Genomic DNA, 21,820 nt, shown 5'->3' with positions numbered 1-21,820 from the left:
GTTCAGTCCACGGCCCGCCCTGTCTTTTTAGAGGCAGGTTCTAAATTTTAAATTATAACTCCAGTCACCACTGCACCCTATAGTTTCTCCTTTTTCGTCTTGTTTCGGTCGAATGACTGGATATGACATGTGAGGGGAGGAGCTATATAGCAGCTCTGCTTGGGTGATCCTCTTGCAACTTCCTGTTGGGAAGGAGAATATATCCCATAAGTAATGGATGACCCATGGACTGAACACACTACAAGAGAAATAAATTTATCAGGTAAGCATAAATTATGTTTTTGACCATTCTGTTCCTTTAAGTTGTTTTTATTGTTATGTCTGTATAAAAAGAAAACCCATAAGTAGGTCAAAGAAATGTTACAGTCAATATTTCTATATTTAATTACCATGAAATACTTTAGCTGAATTTTATCAATCTGTTTAGATTTTATAACACATGTGTTTAATAATAATGTATTTTCTCTTTCTAACCAGCAATTCAGTACTGTTGCCAAAATGGATACAGGGGAATATTACTGTGAAGCCAGCAATGGGATTGGAAAGACTCAGCGATGTGTTGCAAAAAGTATGCAAGTTGGTAAGTATATAACAGCGCATGATATTACTAACACAGCTGTAATTATTTTGAACATGTTGGAATAAATCATATTTCTCTTGGTCCACGGATCATCCATTACTTGTGGGATATTCTCCTTCCCAACAGGAAGTTGCAAGAGGATCACCCACAGCAGAGCTGCTATATAGCTCCTCCCCTAACTTTCATACCCAGTCATTCTCTTGCAAGCCTCAACCAAGATGGAGGTCGTAAGAGGAGTGTGGTGTTTTATACTTAGTTTATTCTTCAATCAAAAGTTTGTTATTTTTAAATGGTGCCGGAGTGTACTGTTTATCTCAGGCAGTATTTAGAAGAAGAATCTGCCTGCGTTTTCTATGATCTTAGCAGAAGTAACTAAGATCCATGGCTGTTCTCACATATTCTGAGGAGTGAGGTAACTTCAGAGAGGGAATGGCGTGCAGGTTTTCCTGCAATAAGGTATGTGCAGTTAATATTTTTCTAGGGATGGAATTTGCTAGAAAATGCTGCTGATACCGAACTAATGTAAGTAAAGCCTTAAATGCAGTTATAGCGACTGGTATCAGGCTTATTAACAGAGATACATACTCTTATAAAAATGTAATATAAAACGTTTGCTGGCATGTTTAATCGTTTTTATATGTATATGGTGATAAAACTTATTGGGGCCTAGTTTTTTTCCACATGGCTGGCTTGAATTTTGCCTAGTAACAGTTTCCTTAGGCTTTCCACTGTTGTAATATGAGTGGGAGGGGCCTTTTTTAGTGCTTTTCTGTGCAGCTAAAAATACTGACAGAGACATTCAGCTTCCCTCTGCATGATCCAGGACATCTCTGGAGGGCTCAAAAGGCTTCAAAGTCGTTTTTGAGGGAGGTTAAAAGCCACAGTAGAGCTGTGGCAGTTGTTGTGACTGTTTTAAAAAAAAAAAAAAAAAAAAAAAAAACGTTTTTTTGTCTTTTATTATTCAGTTTTGGGTATTAAGGGGTTAATCATCCATTTGCAAGTGGGTGCAATGCTCTGCTAACTTGTTACATACACTGTAAAAATTTTGTTAGTGTAACTGCCTTTTTTCACTGTTATTTCAAATTTTGACAAAATGTGTGTTTCTTAAAGGTGCAGTAACGTTTTTTATATTGCTTGTAAACTTGTTTAAAGTGTTTTCCAAGCTTGCTAGTCTCATTGCTAGTCTGTTTAAACATGTCTGACACAGAGGAAACTACTTGTTCATTATGTTTGAAAGCCATGGTGGAGCCCCATAGGAGAATGTGTATTAAATGTATTGATTTCACCTTAAACAGTAAAGATCAGTCTTTAACTATAAAAGAAATATCACCAGAAGATTCTGACGAGGGGGAAGTTATGCCGACTAACTCTCCCCACGTGTCAGACCCTTCGCCTCCCGCTCAGGGGATGCACGCTAATATGGCGCCAATTACATCAGGGACGCCCATAGCGATTACCTTGCAGGACATGGCTGCAATCATGAATAATACCCTGTCAGAGGTATTATCCAGGTTGCCTGAATTAAGAGGCAAGCGCGATTGCTCTGGGGTTAGGAGAAATACAGAGCACGCAGATGCTGTAAGGGCCATGTCTGATACTGCGTCACAATATGCAGATCATGAGGACGGAGAGCTTCAGTCTGTGGGTGACATCTCTGATTCGGGGAAACCTGATTCAGAGATTTCTAATGTTAAATTTAAGCTTGAGAACCTCCGTGTGTTGCTTGGGGAGGTATTGGCTGCTCTGAATGACTGTAACACAGTTGCAGTACCAGAGAAATTGTGTAGGATGGATAAATACTATGCGGTACCGGTGTGTACTGATGTTTTTCCTATACCTAAAAGGCTTACAGAAATTATTAGCAAGGAGTGGGATAGACCGGGGGTGCCTTTTTCCCCACCTCCTATATTTAGAAAAATGTTTCCAATAGACGCCACTACACGGTACTTATGGCAGACGGTCCCTAAGGTGGAGGGAGCAGTTTCTACTTTAGCAAAGCGTACTACTATCCCGGTTGAGGACAGTTGTGCTTTTTCAGATCCAATGGATAAAAAATTGGAGGGTTACCTTAAGAAAATGTTTGTTCAACAAGGTTTTATTTTACAGCCCCTTGCATGCATTGCGCCTGTCACGGCCGCGGCGGCATTCTGGTTTGAGGCCCTGGAAGAGGCCATCCATACAGCTCCATTGACTGAAATTATTGACAAGCTTAGAACACTTAAGCTAGCTAACTCATTTGTTTCTGATGCCATTGTTCATTTGACTATACTAACGGCTAAGAATTCCGGATTCGCCATCCAAGCGCGTAGGGCGCTATGGCTTAAATCCTGGTCAGCTGACGTGACTTCGAAGTCTAAATTACTCAACATTCCTTTCAAGGGGCAGACCTTATTCTGGCCTGGTTTGAAGGAAATGATTGCTGACATTACTGGAGGTAAGGGTCACACCCTTCCTCAGGACAGGGCCAAAGCAAAGGCCAAACAGTCTAATTTTCGTGCCTTTCGAAATTTCAAGGCAGGTGCAGCATCAACTTCCTCCACTTCAAAACAAGAGGGAACTTTTGCTCAAACTAACCAGGCCTGGAAACCTAACCAGTCCTGGAACAAAGGCAAGCAGGCCAGAAAGCCTGCTGCTGCCTCTAAGACAGCATGAAGGAACGGCCCCCTATCCGGCGACGGATCTAGAAGGGGGCAGACTTTCTCTCTTCGCCCAGGCGTGGGCAAGAGATGTTCAGGATCCCTGGGCGTTGGAGATCATATCTCAGGGATATGTTCTGGACTTCAAAGCTTCCCCTCCACAAGGGAGATTTCATCTTGCAAGGCTATCTGCAAATCAGATAAAGAAAGAGGCATTCCTACGTTGTGTGCAAGACCTCCTAGTTATGAGAGTGATCCATCCAGTTCCGTGGACGGAACAAGGACAGGGTTTTTATTCAAATCTGTTTGTGGTTCCCAAAAAAGAGGGAACCTTCAGACCAATTTTGGATCTAAAGATCTTAAACAAATTCCTCAGAGTTCCATCTTTCAAAATGGAAACTATTCGGACCATCCTACCCATGATCCAAGAAGGTCAGTACATGACCACAGTGGACTTAAAGGATGCCTACCTTCATATACCGATTCACAAAGATCATCATTGGTTTCTAAGGTTTGCCTTTCTAGACAGGCATTACCAATTTGTAGCTCTTCCCTTCGGGTTGGCTACAGCCCCGAGAATCTTTACAAAGGTTCTGGGCTCACTTCTGGCGGTTCTAAGACCGCGAGGCATAGCGGTGGCTCCGTATCTAGACGACATCCTGATACAGACATCAAGCTTTCAAGTTGCCAAGTCTCATACAGAGATAGTTCTGGCATTTCTGAGGTTGCACGGGTGGAAAGTGAACGAGAAAAAAGTTATCTATCCCCACTCACAAGAGTCTCCTTCTTAGGGACTCTTATAGATTCTGTAGAAATGAAAATTTACCTGATGGAGTCCAGGTTATCAAAACTTCTAAATGCTTGCCGTGTTCTTCACTCCATTCCGCGCCCTTCGGTAGCTCAGTGTATGGAGGTAATCGGCTTAATGGTAGCGGCAATGGACATAGTGCCATTTGCGCGCCTTCATCTCAGACCGCTGCAATTATGCATGCTGAGTCAGTGGAATGGGGATTACACAGATTTGTCCCCTCTGCTAAATCTGGATCAAGAGACCAGAGATTCTCTTCTCTGGTGGTTGTCTCGGGTACACCTGTCCAAGGGTATGACCTTTCGCAGGCCAGATTGGACAATTGTAACAACAGATGTCAGCCTTCTAGGTTGGGGTGCAGTCTGAAATTCCCTGAAGGCACAGGGATCGTGGACTCAGGAGGAGAAACTCCTTCCAATAAATATTCTGGAGTTAAGAGCGATATTCAATACTCTTCTGGCTTGGCCTCAGTTAGCAACACTGAGGTTCATCAGATTTCAGTCGGACAACATCACGACTGTGGCTTACATCAACCATCAAGGGGGAACCAGGAGTTCCCTAGCGATGTTAGAAGTCTCAAAAATTATTCGCTGGGCAGAGTACCACTCTTGCCACCTGTCAGCAATCCATATCCCAGGCGTGGAGAACTGGGAGGCGGATTTTCTAAGTCATCAGACTTTCCATCCGGGGGAGTGGGAACTCCATCCGGAGGTGTTTGCTCAGTTGATTCATCGTTGGGGCAAACCAGAGTTGGATCTCATGGCGTCTCGCCAGAACGCCAAGCTTCCTTGTTACGGATCCAGGTCCAGGGACCCAGAAGCGACGCTGATAGATGCGCTAGCAGCGCCTTGGTTCTTCATCCTGGCTTATGTGTTTCCACCGTTTCCTCTGCTCCCTCGACTGATTGACAAAATCAAACAGGAGAGAGCATCGGTGATTCTGATAGCACCTGCGTGGCCACGCAGGACTTGGTATGCAGACCTAGTGGACATGTCATCCTTTCCTCCATGGACTCTGCCTCTAAGACAGGACCTTCTGATACAAGGTCCTTTCAATCATCCAAATCTAATTTCTCTGAGACTGACTGCATGGAGATTGAACGCTTGATTCATTGATACTTTAATACAGGCACGAAAGCCTGTTACCAGTAAAATATACCACAAGATATGGAGTAAATATCTTTATTGGTGTGAATCCAAGACTTACTCATGGAGTAAAGTTAGGATTCCTAGAATATTGTCTTTTCTCCAAGAGGGCTTGGACAAAGGATTATCAGCTAGTTCCTTAAAGGGACAGATTTCTGCTCTGTCTATTCTTTTGCACAAGCGTCTGGCAGAGGTTCCAGACGTCCAGGCATTTTGCCAGGCTTTGGTTAGATTTAAGCCTGTGTTTAAACCTGTTGCTCACCCGTGGAGCTTAAACTTGGTTCTTAAGGTTCTTCAAGGAGTTCCGTTTGAACCCCTTCATTCCATTGATATTAAACTTTTATCTTGGAAAGTTCTGTTTTTGATGGCTATTTCCTCGGCTCGGAGAGTCTCTAAGCTATCTGCCTTACAATGTGATTCTCCCTATCTGATTTTTCATTCAGATAAGGTAGTTCTGCGTACCAAACCTGGGTTTTTACCTAAGGTGGTTTCTAACAAGAATATCAATAAAGAGATTGTTGTTCCATCGTTGTGCCCTAATCCTTCTTCAAAGAAGGAACGTCTTTTACATAATCTGGACGTAGTCCGTGCCTTGAAGTTTTACTTACAAGCTACTAAGGATTTTCGTCAAACATCTTTCCTGTTTGTCGTTTACTCTGGACAGAGGAGAGGTCAAAAAGCTTCGGCAACCTCTCTTTCCTTTTGGCTTCGGAGTGTAATAAGCCTAGCCTATGAGACTGCTGGACAGCAGCCCCCTGAAAGGATTACAGCTCATTCTACTAGAGCTGTGGCTTCCACCTGGGCCTTCAAAAATGAGGCCTCTGTTTAACAGATTTGCAAGGCTGCGACTTGGTCTTTGCTTCACACTTTTTCAAAATTTTACAAATTTGATACTTTTGCTTCTTCAGAGGCTGTGTTTGGGAGAAAGGTTCTTCAGGCAGTGGTTCCTTCCGCTTAATCCTGCCTTGTCCCTCCCATCATCCGTGTACTTTAGCTTTGGTATTGGTATCCCACAAGTAATGGATGATCCGTGGACTGGATACACTTAACAAGAGAAAACATAATTTATGCTTACCTGATAAATTTATTTCTCTTGTAGTGTATCCAGTCCACGGCCCGCCCTATCCTTTTAAGGCAGGTCTAAATTTTAATTAAACTATATTCACCACTGCACCCTATGGTTTCTCCTTTCTCTGTTTGTTTTCGGTCGAATGACTGGATATGACAGTTAGGGGAGGAGCTATATAGCAGCTGTGCTGTGGGTGATCCTCCTTTCAACTTCCTGTTGGGAAGGAGAATATCCCACAAGTAATGGATGATCTGTGGACTGGATACACTACAAGAGAAATAAATTTATCAGGTAAGCATAAATTATGTTTTTACATAAGACATAAAGTAGGAGACAATTTTCTTTTTGCACTATTGCTTGTCTAAAACTTTGTGTTTAACCCCAAAAAGGGGTTAAGAGCATAGTCAAAGTCCACTCCATAGTAACAATACTATCCTATTCAAGAGTTGAACACAGCTGGTGAGCGTATCATGAGCGGCATATGTGCATAGCAGCCAGTTGTGTTCATCTCAGTATCAGCAACGTTTTGCCAATCCTAAATTTACTTTAAAGATACATTAAACTCAAAGTTTTATTCACCATAAAATTGCAGTGTTTACACTTTCCTTATAAAGGATGAAGTGCATTCTATGAAATGCAGAACGATGACCTTAAAGGGACAGTCTACACCAGAATTGTTATTGTTTAAAAAGATAGATAATCCCTTTATTATCTATTCCCCAGTTTTGCATAACTAACACTATTATATTAATACACTTTTTACCTCTGTAATTTCCTTGTATTTAAGCCTCTGCCCCCTTATTTCTGTTGTTTTACATTTTAGCCAATCAGTGCTGACTCCTCTGTAACTCCAAGGGTGTGAGCACAATGTTATCTATAAGGCACACATGAACTAACGCCCTCTATTTGTGATTTTTTTTTTAAATGCATTCCGATAAGAGGCGGTCTTCAAGGGCTTTGAAATTAGCATATTATCCTACCTAGGTTTAGCTTTCAACTAAGAATACCAAGAGAACAAAGCAAATTTGTTGATAAAAGTAAAGTTGTTTAAAATGACATACCCTATCTGAATCATGACAGTTTATTTTTGACTAGACTGTCCCTTTAATGCTGTACAGTGAATGTATGATATGTGCAGGACCTTGTATATATTTTTTTATAATTGGACACAACAAAGGAGGTAAGATAAACACCATTCAAGTGGTGTGTCTCAAGCCTGCAAAATAACTCATAGTTTTCTAACAATATAACAATTTTAAATGGCTTTAAAACACTTTTTTTTGCAGATTGCTTTGAAAGGCAGTGATTAATTTCTGGTACATAAATAACCATGTTGCCTTACTGCCCCTTTTAAACAAATAGATATAATAGTTAAAGGGATATTAAACTCAACATTTTTTTTTATGGTTCAGATAGAGAATACAATTTTTAAAAAAATTCCAATTTACTTCTATTATCAAATTTATTTCATTCTCATGTTATTCTTTGTTGAAGGGATACCTAGGTAGGTAGCGTGCACATTCCTAGAGCACTACATGAGAGGAAATAGTGCTGCCATCTAGTGCTCTTGCTAATGTATAACATTGTTATAAAGCTGCTGCCATCTAGTGCTCTTGCTAATGTATAACATTGTTATAAAGCTGCTGCCATCTAGTGCTCTTGCTAATGTATAACATTGTTATAAAACTGCTGCCATCTAGTGCTCTTGCTAATGTATAACATTGTTATAAAGCTGCTACCATCTAGTGCTCTTGCTAATGTATAACATTGTTATAAAGCTGCTGCCATCTAGTGCTCTTGCTAATGTATAACATTGTTATAAAGCTGCTGCCATCTAGTGCTCTTGCTAATGTATAACATTGTTATAAAGCTGCTGCCATCTAGTGCTCCTGCTAATGTATAACATTGTTATAAAGCTGCTGCCATCTAGTGCTCTTGCTAATGTATAACATTGTTATAAAACTGCTGCCATCTAGTGCTCTTGCTAATGTATAACATTGTTATAAAGCTGCTGCCATCTAGTGCTCTTGCTAATGTATAACATTGTTATAAAGCTGCTGCCATCTAGTGCTCTTGCTAATGTATAACATTGTTATAAACTGCTGCCATCTAGTGCTCTTGTGAATGTATAACATTGTTATAAAGCTGCTGCCATCTACTGCTCTTGCTAATGTATAACATTGTTATAAAGCTGCTGCCATCTAGTGCTCCTGCTAATGTATAACATTGTTATAAAGCTGCTGCCATCTAGTGCTCCTGCTAATGTATAACATTGTTATAAAGCTGCTGCCATCTAGTGCTCTTGCTAATGTATAACATTGTTATAAAGCTGCTGCCATCTAGTGCTCTTGCTAATGTATAACATTGTTATAAAGCTGCTGCCATCTAATGCTCTTGCTAATGTATAACATTGTTATAAAGCTGCTGCCATCTAGTGCTCCTGCTAATGTATAACATTGTTATAAAGCTGCTGCCATCTAGTGCTCCTGCTAATGTATAACATTGTTATAAAGCTGCTGACATATAGTGCTCCTGCTAATGTATAACATTGTTATAAAGCTGCTGCCATCTAGTGCTCTTGCTAATGTATAACATTGTTATAAAGCTGCTGCCATCTAGTGCTCCTGCTAATGTATAACATTGTTATAAAGCTGCTGACATATAGTGCTCCTGCTAATGTATAACATTGTTATAAAGCTGCTGACATATAGTGCTCCTGCTAATGTATAACATTGTTATAAAGCTGCTGACATATAGTGCTCCTGCTAATGTATAACATTGTTATAAAGCTGCTGCCATCTAGTGCTCTTGCTAATCTATAACATTGTTATAAAACTGCTGCCATCTAGTGCTCTTGCTAATGTATAACATTGTTATAAAGCTGCTGCCATCTAGTGCTCTTGCTAATGTATAACATTGTTATAAAGCTGCTGCCATCTAGTGCTCTTGCTAATGTATAACATTGTTATAAAGCTGCTGCCATCTAGTGCTCTTGCTAATGTATAACATTGTTATAAAGCTGCTGCCATCTAGTGCTCTTGCTAATGTATAACATTGTTATAAAGCTGCTGCCATCTAGTGCTCTTGCTAACGTATAACATTGTTATAAAGCTGCTGCCATCTAGTGCTCTTGCTAATATATAACATTGTTATAAAGCTGCTGCCATCTAGTATTCTTTCTAATGTATAACATTGTTATAAAGCTGCTGCCATCTAGTGCTGCAGACACATGCACACTCTTGAGCTAACATTTCTGCTTTTCAATTAAGGATAACAAGAAAACTAAGAAAATATAATAAAAGTAAATTCGAAAATTGTTTAAAATGTTATGTTCTATCTAAATCATGAAAGAAAACATTTGGGTTTTATGTCCCTTTAAGCAATAGTGCATTAAGAAAATGCTTTAACGCATGATTAGAGCATTTTCCTATTCCAATTTATGCTCTGTTAGTATTGCATGTGACAAATAACTATGCTGTAAAGGAAGAGAACGGCAGATGATGAAGAAAATATATGGTTAGAATAACTTGCTTCAGCAAAATCAATTTTTTCTTGGTCTTATGTTTACCTTTCATGGATCTTACAAGATTTGGAGACAGAAGTGCTTTTAACAAGTGAGTTATTTCCTTTATATTCTTCAACTGGTGCCAGGTGGCTTGGTGAACCTACAGCATGAAGGATTATCTTTGTGCAGGGCTTGATAAATTTATATCTGAGAGCTGAGAACATTGATACACATTTTAAAGGGACAATCTTTTAAACAATGATTTGTGTGTGTGTATGTGTATATACAGTGGGGCAAAAAAGTATTTAGTCAGCCACCAATTGTGCAAGTTCTCCCACTTAAGAAGATGAGAGAGGTCTGTAATTTTAATCATCGGTATACCTCAACTATGAGAGACAAAAAGTGGAAACAAATCCAGACACTCACATTGTCTGATTTGGAAAGAATTTATTTGCAAATTATGGTGGAAAATAAGTATTTGGTCAATATCAAAAGTTCATCTCAATACTTTGTTATATATCCTTTGTTGGCAATGACAGAGGTCAAACGTTTTCTATAAGTCTTCACAAGGTTGTCACACACTGTTGCTGGTATGTTGGCCCATTCCTGCATGCAGATCTCCTCTAGAGCAGTGATGTTTTGGGGCTGTCGCTGGGCAACACGGACTTTCAACTCCCTCCAAATGTTTTCTATGGGGTTGAGATCTGGAGACTGGCTAGGCCACTCCAGAACCTTGAAATGCTTCTTACGAAGCCACTCCTTCGTTGCCCGGGCGATGTGTTTGGGATCATTGTCATGCTGAAAGACCCAGCCACTTTTCATCTTCAATGCCTTTGCTGATGGAAGGAGGTTTGCACTCAAAATCTCATGATACATGGCCCCATTCATTCTTTCATGTACACGGATCAGTCGTCCTGTTCCCTTTGCAGAGAAACAACCCCAAAGCATGATGTTGCCACCCCCATGCTTCACAGTAGGTATGGCATTCTCTCTCCTCCGAACACAACGAGTTGTGTTACGACCAAACAGTTCTACTTTGGTTTCATCTGACCATATGACATTCTCTAAATCCACTTCTGGATCATCCAAATGCTCTCTAGCATACTTCAGGATCTGAGTCCCTGGCGGCGTAGTGTGTTACTGATGGTAACCTTTGTTACGTTGGTCCCAGCTCTCTGCAGGTCATTCACTAGGTCCCCCAGTGTGGTTCTGGGATGTTTGCTCACCGTTTTTGTGATCATTTTGACCCCACGGGGTGAGATCTTGCGTGGAGCCCCAGATTGAGGGAAATTGTCAGTGGTCTTGTATGTCTTCCATTTTCTAATTATTGCTCCCACAGTTGATTTCGTCACACCAAGCTGCTTGCCTATTGCAGATTCAGTCTTCCCAGCCTGGTGCAGGTCTACTATTTTGTTTCTGGTGTCCTTCGACATCTCTTTGGTCTTCACCATAGTGGAGTTTGGAGTGTGACTGTTTGAGGTTGTGGACATGTGTCTTTTATACTGATAACAAGTTCAAACAGGTGCCATTAATACAGGTAATGAGTGGAAGACAGAGGAGCCTCTTAAAGAAGAAGATACAGGTCTGTGAGAGCCAGAAATCTTGCTTGTTTGTAGGTGACCAAATACTTATTTTCCACCATAATTTGCAAATAAATTCTTTCCAAATCAGACAATGTGATTGTCTGGATTTGTTTCCACATTTTGTCTCTCATAGTTGAGGTATACCTATGATGAAAATTACAGGCTTCTCTCATCTTCTTAAGTGGGAGAACTTGCACAATTGGTGGCCGACTAAATACTTTTTTTTCCCCACTGTATATATATATAAAATCTTTTAAACAATGATTTGTGTGTGTGTGTATATATATATATATATATATACTGTATATATATATATATATATATATATATATATATATATATATATATATATATATATATATATATATATATAATCTTTTAAAAAAACAAGGACAAGGGATAACAATTGCTTCTCTGTTGGGATTTGTCAAGCCCTGTTTTAAAGGGACATTCAAGTTAGATTATACCTTGAAAATGTAGAGGCAAGATGGGACAGAAGTGATATGTAATAGAAACTGTCAATTCAATTTACGATTAAACAGAGTCTAAAAGTATTTTTAACAAAAAGAGCAATACTTGAAAAAAGGGGATATCATCTCAATCAGAGGGAGGTAGTTACAGGCATAATTTACAAAAGCACTTAGGGACAGATTACGAGTGAAGCGCTAACAGTTACATGTAAGCAACAAAGGCGCTTATCGCGGGTGTTTGCGTATGTCAGGTTATTTGCTCGTATTACAAGTTTAAAGTAAATGGGATCGCATGAGCGCAATTGAAGTTAAGATACACAAACCTCACAGCTCTGGTTAACTGTTTTGCAAAACAAAAAAGTGTCACTGTATACATCAAAAATAAATTGAATAATAACTAATAAAATTATTTAAAAAAAATATTGCACAAATAAGTTATTAGGGCTCAAAGATATAAGGTCGGAGGTGTTAGAAAAAAAGGCAGACAAAGGACTTTAACATAGAGATACATACATATACATGTCTAAATATGTATACATGGATATATATATATATATATATATATATATATACTTATATGTGTGTACATATGTGTATATATATATATATATATATATATTTACAGACATATATACACATAAAAACATTTGTATACATACAGTATATAGACATATATATGTGCATTGGAGCCCTTTCCAGTCAAGTATATTAAAACATGTAAAAGTATATTTATGAAATATTCATATTTAATAAAGGTTTTAACTATGTATTTACTGTACATATTTCACATTCCAATGTTTTGCACATAGCAGAATATGTTCCATGTATTTTTTAAAAGATATTCCTATATATAATCATATAGATACATATGTATAGCTATATAGTGTACCAAAATAGCAACAGATATATATATTGAAATATGTGTTTATGAATAAATAGAATATATTCTGCTATGTGAAAAACATTGGAATGTGAAATATTCATATTTTCATGTCAGGTTTGCGCACTTGGGAATATGTGATCAGGTTTGTGTGAGTAGGGTTTTAGTTTTTTTCCACTTTTTTTTGCTCCTTTAACTTCTATGGGTGAATAAGTTAACGCGTTTGTGCTATTCTAACTTTAGTTTTTTTGCATGCATCGCGTTAGCGCATTAGTGAAAACTTTTAAAAAGCTTGCTTCTAGCAGAGTTAGAGCGCGATCAGGAATGTTAAATACCGCTCCATTGGTAATCTGGCTCTTAGTGTTTAATTGATGGGATACACTTCCAACATTGGTGGCAAAAATAAAAACCCTTTTATGTGAATTTAAGAATGTCTAGATATGAATTAGGCTTCCCTAAATAAAAAGACACTAAACACCTTGGGGCCGATTTATCATGGCCAGAATTGGGCCAAATACAGGAGTTAAGAAGCAGCAGTCTTAAGACCGCTGCTCCTTAACTCGTCTGCTGCCTCTGAGGCTGCGGACATGAATCCTCCCGATCGTGTACGATTGGGTTGATTGACAACCCCTGCTAGCGGCCGTGAATTTGCAGAGGGATGCATTGCACAAGCAGTTCTGGTGAACTACTTGTGCAATGATAAATGCCGACAGCTGTCGGGCGGACATGATACGCTACAGCAGATCATGTCCACCAGACATTGATAAATCGGCCCCCTTGTATTTACAAGTTATGTCTGTTGTCTTGCTATAGAATAATATATGCACCAAGTGTAAATATTTTAAAAAACTTTTGGCTAGATTATGAGTTTGTCGGTAATGGTGTGCTGTGCTAACGAGCAGTTTATGCTCACCGCTTACTTACAGACAGCGCTGGTATTACAGGTTTTTACAAACCCGGCGTTAGCCGCAGAAAAGTAGAAGAGCAAAATTTAGCTCCACATCTAACCTCGATACCAGCGCTGCTTACGGTAGCGGTGATCTGGCAAAACGTGCACATGCACGATTTCCCCATAGGAATCAGTGGGGGAGAGCCGGCTGAAAAAAGACCTAACACCTGCAAAAAAGCAGCGTAAAGCTCCTAATGCAGCCCCATTGATTCCTAATAGTTAATAACTATTTAATAACTATTGTACCTAGTTAAAATAAATACAAAGTTGCCTGTAAAATAAAAATAAATCCTAAGCTAGATACAATGTAACTATTAGTTATATTGTAGCTATCTTAGGGTTTATTGTATAGGTAAGTATTTAGTTTTAAATAGGAATAATTTAGCTAATTATAGTAAATTTATTTAGATTTATTTAAATTATATTTAAGTTAGGGGGTATTAGGGTTGGGTTTAGGGGTTAATACATTTAATATAGTTGCGGCGAAGTTGGGGGCGGCAGATTAGGGGTTAATAAATGTAGGTAGGTGTCAGCGATGTTAGTGATGGCAGATTAGGGGTTAATAAAATGTAACTAATGTTTGCAAGGCGGGAGTGCGGCGGTTTAGGGGTTAATATATTTTATAGTGGCGGCGATGTCTGGTTCGGCAGATTAGGGGTTAAAAAATTTATTTTAGTGTTTGCGATGTGGGGGGGGCCTCGGTTTAGGGGTTAATAGGTAGTTTATGGGTGTTAGTGTACTTTTTCGCACTTTAGTTAAGAGTTTGATGCTACGGCGTTGTACTGTAAAACTCTTAACTACTGACTTTTAAATGCAGTACCAGGCTTGACAGGAGAGGGTTTACCGCTCACTTTTGGTCAGACTCGTAATACCGGCGCTATGCAAGTCCCGTTGAAAATATAGGATATGCAATTGACGTAAATGGATTTGCGGTATTTTCGAGTCTGGCCAAAAAAGTGAGAGCGTTGAGCCTGTCTTTTCAAGACTCGTAATACCAGCGGGTGTTAAAAAGCAGCGATGGGACCTCTCAACGCTGCTTTTTAAGGCTAACGCAAGACTCGTAATCTAGGCGTTTATTTGCTGCTATTGCTTTTCTATATCCAAACTCCACCCACAACTTGTCTTATTTTAAGGAGCCAATCCCAATTTGATACTGGAGTAGGTAAGGCTAGAAACTGTCATTATGTTGGTGGGGTCAGTCTACTCCAGAATTGTTACTGTTTTAAAAGATAGATAATCCCTTTATTATCCAATCCCCAATTTTGCATAACCAACACTGTTATATTAATATACTTTTTACCACTGTGATGACCTTTTATCTAAGCCTCTGCAGACTGCCCCTTTATCCCATTTCTTTTGACAGACTTGCGTTTGAGCCAATAGGCGCTGACTCATTATCAATGTGGCACACGTGAACTAGCACTGTCTAGCTGTGAAAAGCTATCAAAATGCACTGAGATAAGAGGCGGCCTTCAAGTGCGTAGAAATCCGTTTATAGGCCAACCTAGGTTTAGCTTTCAACTAAGAATACCAAGAGAGCATAGCAAATTTGATGCTAAAAGTAAATTGGAAAGTTATTTAAAATTGCATGTCCTATCTGAATCATGAAAGTTTAATTTTGACTTGACTGTCCCTTTAAATTGCATGAAAAGAAGGCAAAATAAGTAATAAGTAAATAATGCATAATTAAACGGGTTATATATTATATCAAGATGTTCACTGACCATTTAAGCCTACACTTCAGTAGGAAAAATGGACAGACCCATTGCGCCTTCTAGTTCTTATCTGTCTTATAAGTTTTTAAATTTCAACCTAACTGAATGATTGATTTTCAGGTGATTTTATTTTACCATTTCAAATCAGAATGTCCCATTTTGTCTCAAGTAGTTTGAAGACAAACACAACTGGGCAGCACTTTACCAGGAAAAACATTTCTCCATGCTCTGAAATCTTTATGCAAGATGTTATATTATATGTAGTTGTCATGATACAATTATGTGAAGTAGATGATACCTGGATTGGCTACCTGGCAGAGGTGGTATTGTGGTCTTAGCCTGGAAAGGGTTAATGTGAATTGTTTTTTCTTTGTGTGAAATCTGTTTTCAGAAAAGCTGTAAGCTGAGACCCCCCCTCCTTCCCCCCTCCTTAGCCTGTCACAAATTTGAGGTGGTATTCTTTGTGTAACTGTGTGTAGGAATGCAAAACGCCCCTCACTTGGAGACTGATACTGAGAGCTAAGACTTGTTGCATTGGCTATCCTCATTGTAAATTATAACCAGGGCAGTGTCTTTGACAAGACAAAGAAAGTTTAGTTTAAGTGTATGCAACAGAAAGACTTTTGGGTAGAATTGCCCTGGGACCCAAGCCACTAACATCATATGCAGCAGTTCTCCACAAATCTAAAGGAACTTGTTAATAAATTGGATATTGTGTTTCTATTTTTTTAATGTCCCATTTTCTTTTTAAAGAATTGTAACTTTGTAACTGTATGTTTATTTGCACTGTGTAACCTGTATTGATATTTTTGCTATTAACACATAGAAAATATAATTTTGTCTTTGGGCTCTAATATCTGAATTCACACTCCCGTTGAGACAAGGTTAAAGGCATGTTACCTAATTGTTAAATTGTGTGAGTTTTTGGGGGTCCCAAAATGCCCCTTTAATTTAGAAGTTTTGATGGTGGCAGAAATTGTTAATTAGAGCAGTGTGGACAGGATTTGGGGCTTAATGTGGTGTCCCTTTTAAGGTCCTTTTTTCTTTTTAAAGAATTGTAACTTTGTAACTGTATGTTATTTTGAATGTCTTTATAATTTGCACTGTGTAACCTGTATTGATATTTTTGCTATTAAACACATAGAAAATATCATTTTGTCTTTGGGCTCTAATATCTGAATTCACACTCCCGTTGAGACAAGGTTAAAGGCATGTTACTTAATTGTTAAATTGTGTGAGTTTTTTGGGGGTCCCAAAACGCCCCTTTAATTTAGAAGTTTTGGTGGTGGCAGAAATTGTTAATTAGAGCAGTGTGGACAGGATTTAGGGGGTTAATGTTGTGTCCCTTTTAAGGTCCTTTTGTAGAGTTACAAGGTTAAGAGAACCAGAGCTGTGTGCTATTAACCCCTTCATGTCCACACCCCTCTATTGTGACGTTGAAAAGCTTTGATTTGTCACAGTAGTACATTCACCAAACAGGAGAGACTGGCGAAACTCTAGAGGCAGGAGAGAAACATTAGTGAATGTTGCCCACTTGGTTTTATAAAGATTTAGTTTTTTAATAAAAAGAAATGTGAACCTTATAAACATTTTCTTTATGATTTACATTCCATTAGATTTGACTGAGGTACACAATTTATGGTATATTGGCTACAAAGGAGTTTACATGAAACTTTATTAAAACAACAACTTAATTAGCAGGCAATAAAAGTTCCCTTCTCTATATAATGATACTATAATACTGCATCTTTAATATATTGGTTTGTGTTTTTAATCTACTGGTTTTATTGTGGTGGGGGGGTTCGTAGGGTAATTAAAGTGGTTACCTTTAGTAGTGTCCGTTATGTTAGGCTGTCACTACCTGCACTCCACGATAGGTCATGGGCTGTTTGATGTTAGTCTCCCATAATGTTCCTTTACTGGGTCGTATACAAAAGATTAAGCTAAGGTTGAATGTTCATGGGAAGAAGGGTTAGGGTATGTATGTCTGTGCTACTCCTGCACTATAAATCACGACACCACTATCGGCTACCAATAAATGTGGATTAAACATCCTGAGGGGTGTTCCTACTCTTGAACTGTGGGTCTGATATATGGACACTACTGAACAAACTGTCCGCTGTGTTGTCAATACTATTGATGCTTATGATGCACGTATACTCTGCCCCACACTGCTGCAGCCTGTGTGCTCTTTATGTTGCCATTTATGTATAATTAAACATTTAATATCAGTGTTTGCTTTTTCGCTTCTATACTTTTGGTTTTATTATATACTTAATGAGTAACAGTTTGGTGCTGGCTAAATAGTGGTCTATTTTATTTGTTTATAATTAAATATATATATATATATATATATATATATATGTGTGTATATATATATATATATATATATATATATATATATATATGTGTGTGTGTGTGTGTGTAAATACATGTGTTTAAATCTGTATTTATGTGTACACATATACACACGTATATATGTATATGTATATATACATATACAGTATATACACTTTAGAGCCTCATTTAAACATGAAAAAAAATATAAATTTTTAATATTTTTAATATGTTTTACTATGTATTTACTATAAATATTTTACATTCCAATGATATTAGAAGTATCATGAAGTACATAGTTGTGCACAAGGGATGTCAAGTACTGATATCTCATTGGCCAGTAAGGACAACTCTATAAAATTCTATAGGTGGAGGGAGACATGCCTCTCCAAGTATAAGTACAAAAGTAGTTTTATTCAGGATGTAATTAAGAAATAATGTATTATAATGTCCCTTTAAATGTTGTATATCACTCTGTTTTGCAGATGACCTGAATATAGCTGCAATTATAGCTGGAGTGGTGGTTGTAACGCTTGTGATTTTACTCTGTGGACTTGGAATTTTCTATGCACATAAAAGAGGTTGCTTCTCAAGTAAGTAATATATTGCTTTAAATATAATTTATGTATTGTAAGCTATGTGTGTATGCTTGTTAAATAGGAGATTACATAAACAGTTTACTATAACATATTGTGTAAAATACACACATTGCTTCTAACATTAATAGGTGCGTATGCCTCTGGTGAACAGTGATAACAAACTCTGCACATTTCAATTTTGACCTCTCTATCCCTTTAAAGGTATAGTGTTCCTGGGAATACTGAATACTTAAAGGGATAGTGCACTCAGATAAGCAGCAGATAAGAGTTCATTGCATTTAAAGCTGGTGCAGCAACACCCTTTAAAAAGGACTAGGCTCTCTCTTCCATCTCCCATTGGGAGGTAGATTTCTTCTGATGTCTGCTGTTTACATAGCTTTTCTGTATCTATTACTGAAGCATTTAAATGTATATTACATCAAAAACAGCTATTATAATGACAAAAATAAAGGTAAAGGAGTAAACAAGTAATACAACCACAGCAGGTATAATAAATAATTGGGAACACATTAAAATATAATAAAATTGTGCAATCAGCATTTTTTTTTAATAGAAAGACAATGCAATAGCACTAAGAACAAAATATTTTTTTCTGATCAATTTTAAAATGTATTTCAGTTTGCTACACCCCTGTGTACAGCCGTCACCTTTATCAGAGCTCCTAAATTAACCCAAAGGCAATCAACCCCTAGTGTACAAGATGCCCCTAACAATAATGTACCCCAGAACCACAGGCTGTGGGTGTTAATCTCTGTGTGGGTCAATAGAAGATAATTTGCTGTGAGAGTGTCCCTTAGGTGGTGCAGAGGAATACAGAATACAAATCCAGCCCTCCTGCTCTTGCCATCACCTACAAGTTCCTTGTCCTCATTGTGTCAGAAAACCTCTGGGAAATGTTGGGGGCTTTGTTATCCCTTATAGGCTGCCTCTGCTGAGACAACTTTTGCTCAACCTACTTTTCTTTAGAAATGATGGTCTAGCAGCCTGTTGTTATCTTATGATGACTCACGCTGGCTTTGGTACTATCCAATGGTTATGAATCATCTCCTACTTTATGTGCTGTCAGAACATGAGGAAATAATTGTATTTTGTACTAATGGTTAAAGCCATATCTTCACATTCTGAGTGACAGCACACCAAGACTCACTATTCTAGTCTGGGGTGTTTCTTTAAATTTTGCTCTCCCTTCTTCTCTTTATCGTCAGCCTTATCCCTTATAGGCTAAACATTAAGACTGAAGGACAGGGAAGTGGGAGGGATTGCTAGAGTAGAATGTTTTGCTTCTCCAAGTGGTTGAATCATCTCCTGTTTCATGTGCTGTCATTAAAACCCAAAGTATGTGATTTAGTGATAAGTACCAAATAGAATGTGTTTGCATATCCATGAATATAGTCACAGCAGAGTGGATTTGATTTAAATCACTAGTCCGTAAGACCAATTTAAATCATGGTTTTCATTTTTAGAATAATAACTTTTTAGATTATGCTTCTGGTTATATCAGACCATTACTGATTTGGTTATGTATCATTAGATTTGCATAGATAGAGCACTGAAATTAATGAAATTATTGGGAGGTGAACTATCTCCAGTTTAATAAGTTAATCATTCATATTTGATCATCTTTTCAGCTGTAATTTATTGGAAGGAGAAAAATAACTATTCCCTTAATAATAACAATTTAAATAGTTAACATTATAGTTCATTTGTAATGCTTGCCCCTCTCTCCTCACACTTAGGTCCTTGTGCAGAAATATTCCACTCCAAACAATCTTCTATTCATTGAGTTTCTTGAAACTTAGTATGGCTTGATGCTGTGTACGTAGATTTGCAGAGGAGCAATGGCATTAAGGGGACAATAAAGTCAAAATTAAACTTTCATCATTCAGAAAGAACATGCAATTTTCAACAAATTTCCAGTTTACTTCTCCTGTCTAATTTGCTTCGTTCACTTGGTATCCATTGTTGAAAAGCATACAAAGGTAGGCTCAGAAGCAATGCACTACTGTGAGCTAGCTGCTTGTCACGGTCTCAACCAATGAGCTCAGCTAGGCCCCTTTAGAGCATTGCTCTCCTTCAACAAAGGATACCAAAATAATGAAACTAATTTGATAATAGAAGTAAATCTGAAAAATGTGTGCTCTATCTGAAACTTAAGGTCCCTTTAAGGTCTATTTCTCAACACTTTATGTTTCTTAAACATTAATATTTTGCTGTAAAGAAGGGGCATGTTATTTCTGCAGACACAAATTCACAGTTTTAAGAACTACAAAACCAATAATATGTAATAATGTCTTGAAGATAGAAATTGCCCAAAATAATCTGACAGAAACCTCTAGGAGAGCATGGCATTGTGAATGGATTAATGGAATTAATTTACCAAAGAAATTAAACATTGTAGCCATGAATATACAGCATCTTGCTATATAATTAAAATCTAATCTATATTATGGGATGAATATCCTTAAAATTATATTGCATCTTAAATATAAACTATATTTAGATATATTTTTCTTCAGAAAGCATTTTATTTAAAAAAAAAATCCTATTTAAATAAAAAAATTTAGATTTAAAGGGACAGTCTAGTATAAATTAAACTTTCATTATTCAGATAGGAATTTTAATTTCTCCAACATAGGTGTGTCCGGTCCACGGCGTCATCCTTACTTGTGGGATATTCTCTTCCCCAACAGGAAATGGCAAAGAGCCCAGCAAAGCTGGTCACATGATCCCTCCTAGGCTCCGCCTTCCCCAGTCATTCTCTTTGCCGTTGCACAGGCAACATCTCCACGGAGATGGCTTAGAGTTTTTTGGTGTTTAAATGTAGTTTTTATTCTTCAATCAAGAGTTTGTTATTTTAAAATAGTGCTGGTATGTACTATTTACTCTGAAACAGAAAAGAGATGAAGATTTCTGTTTGTAAGAGGAAAATGATTTTAGCAACCGTTACTAAAATCGATGGCTGTTTCCACACAGGACTGTTGAGAGGAATTTAAATAAAAAAATTTAGATTTAAAGGGACAGTCTAGTATAAATTAAACTTTCATTATTCAGATAGGAATTTTAATTTCTCCAACATAGGTGTGTCCGGTCCACGGCGTCATCCTTACTTGTGGGATATTCTCTTCCCCAACAGGAAATGGCAAAGAGCCCAGCAAAGCTGGTCACATGATCCCTCCTAGGCTCCGCCTTCCCCAGTCATTCTCTTTGCCGTTGCACAGGCAACATCTCCACGGAGATGGCTTAGAGTTTTTTGGTGTTTAAATGTAGTTTTTATTCTTCAATCAAGAGTTTGTTATTTTAAAATAGTGCTGGTATGTACTATTTACTCTGAAACAGAAAAGAGATGAAGATTTCTGTTTGTAAGAGGAAAATGATTTTAGCAACCGTTACTAAAATCGATGGCTGTTTCCACACAGGACTGTTGAGAGGAATTAACTTCAGTTTGGGGGAAACAGTGAGCAGACTTTTGCTGCTTGAGGTATGACACATTTCTAACAAGACTTGGTAATGCTGGAAGCTGTCATTTTCCCTATGGGATCCGGTA

General features: G+C 38.0%; 1 protein-coding gene across 1 annotated transcript in view; it reads left to right on the top strand.

Moving 5' to 3' along the window:
- LOC128652248 (junctional adhesion molecule B-like) overlaps window positions 1-18,509 on the top strand; it is a 228,236-nt gene extending 209,727 nt beyond the window's left edge. The window contains exons 6-8 of the mRNA XM_053705185.1: window positions 478-580; window positions 18,163-18,270; window positions 18,478-18,509. Coding sequence (XP_053561160.1) covers window positions 478-580; window positions 18,163-18,270; window positions 18,478-18,509 — 243 coding nt within the window. The remainder of the gene's footprint in view (window positions 1-477; window positions 581-18,162; window positions 18,271-18,477) is intronic.
- Window positions 18,510-21,820: the final 3,311 nt, after the last annotated feature.

This window comes from Bombina bombina, chromosome 3 (assembly GCF_027579735.1).
Source record: "Bombina bombina isolate aBomBom1 chromosome 3, aBomBom1.pri, whole genome shotgun sequence".
NCBI classification, from domain to species: Eukaryota; Metazoa; Chordata; class Amphibia; order Anura; family Bombinatoridae; genus Bombina; species Bombina bombina.
Note: the sequence above shows the minus strand (reverse complement) of the source record. Positions and strands in the feature narration are given on the sequence as shown.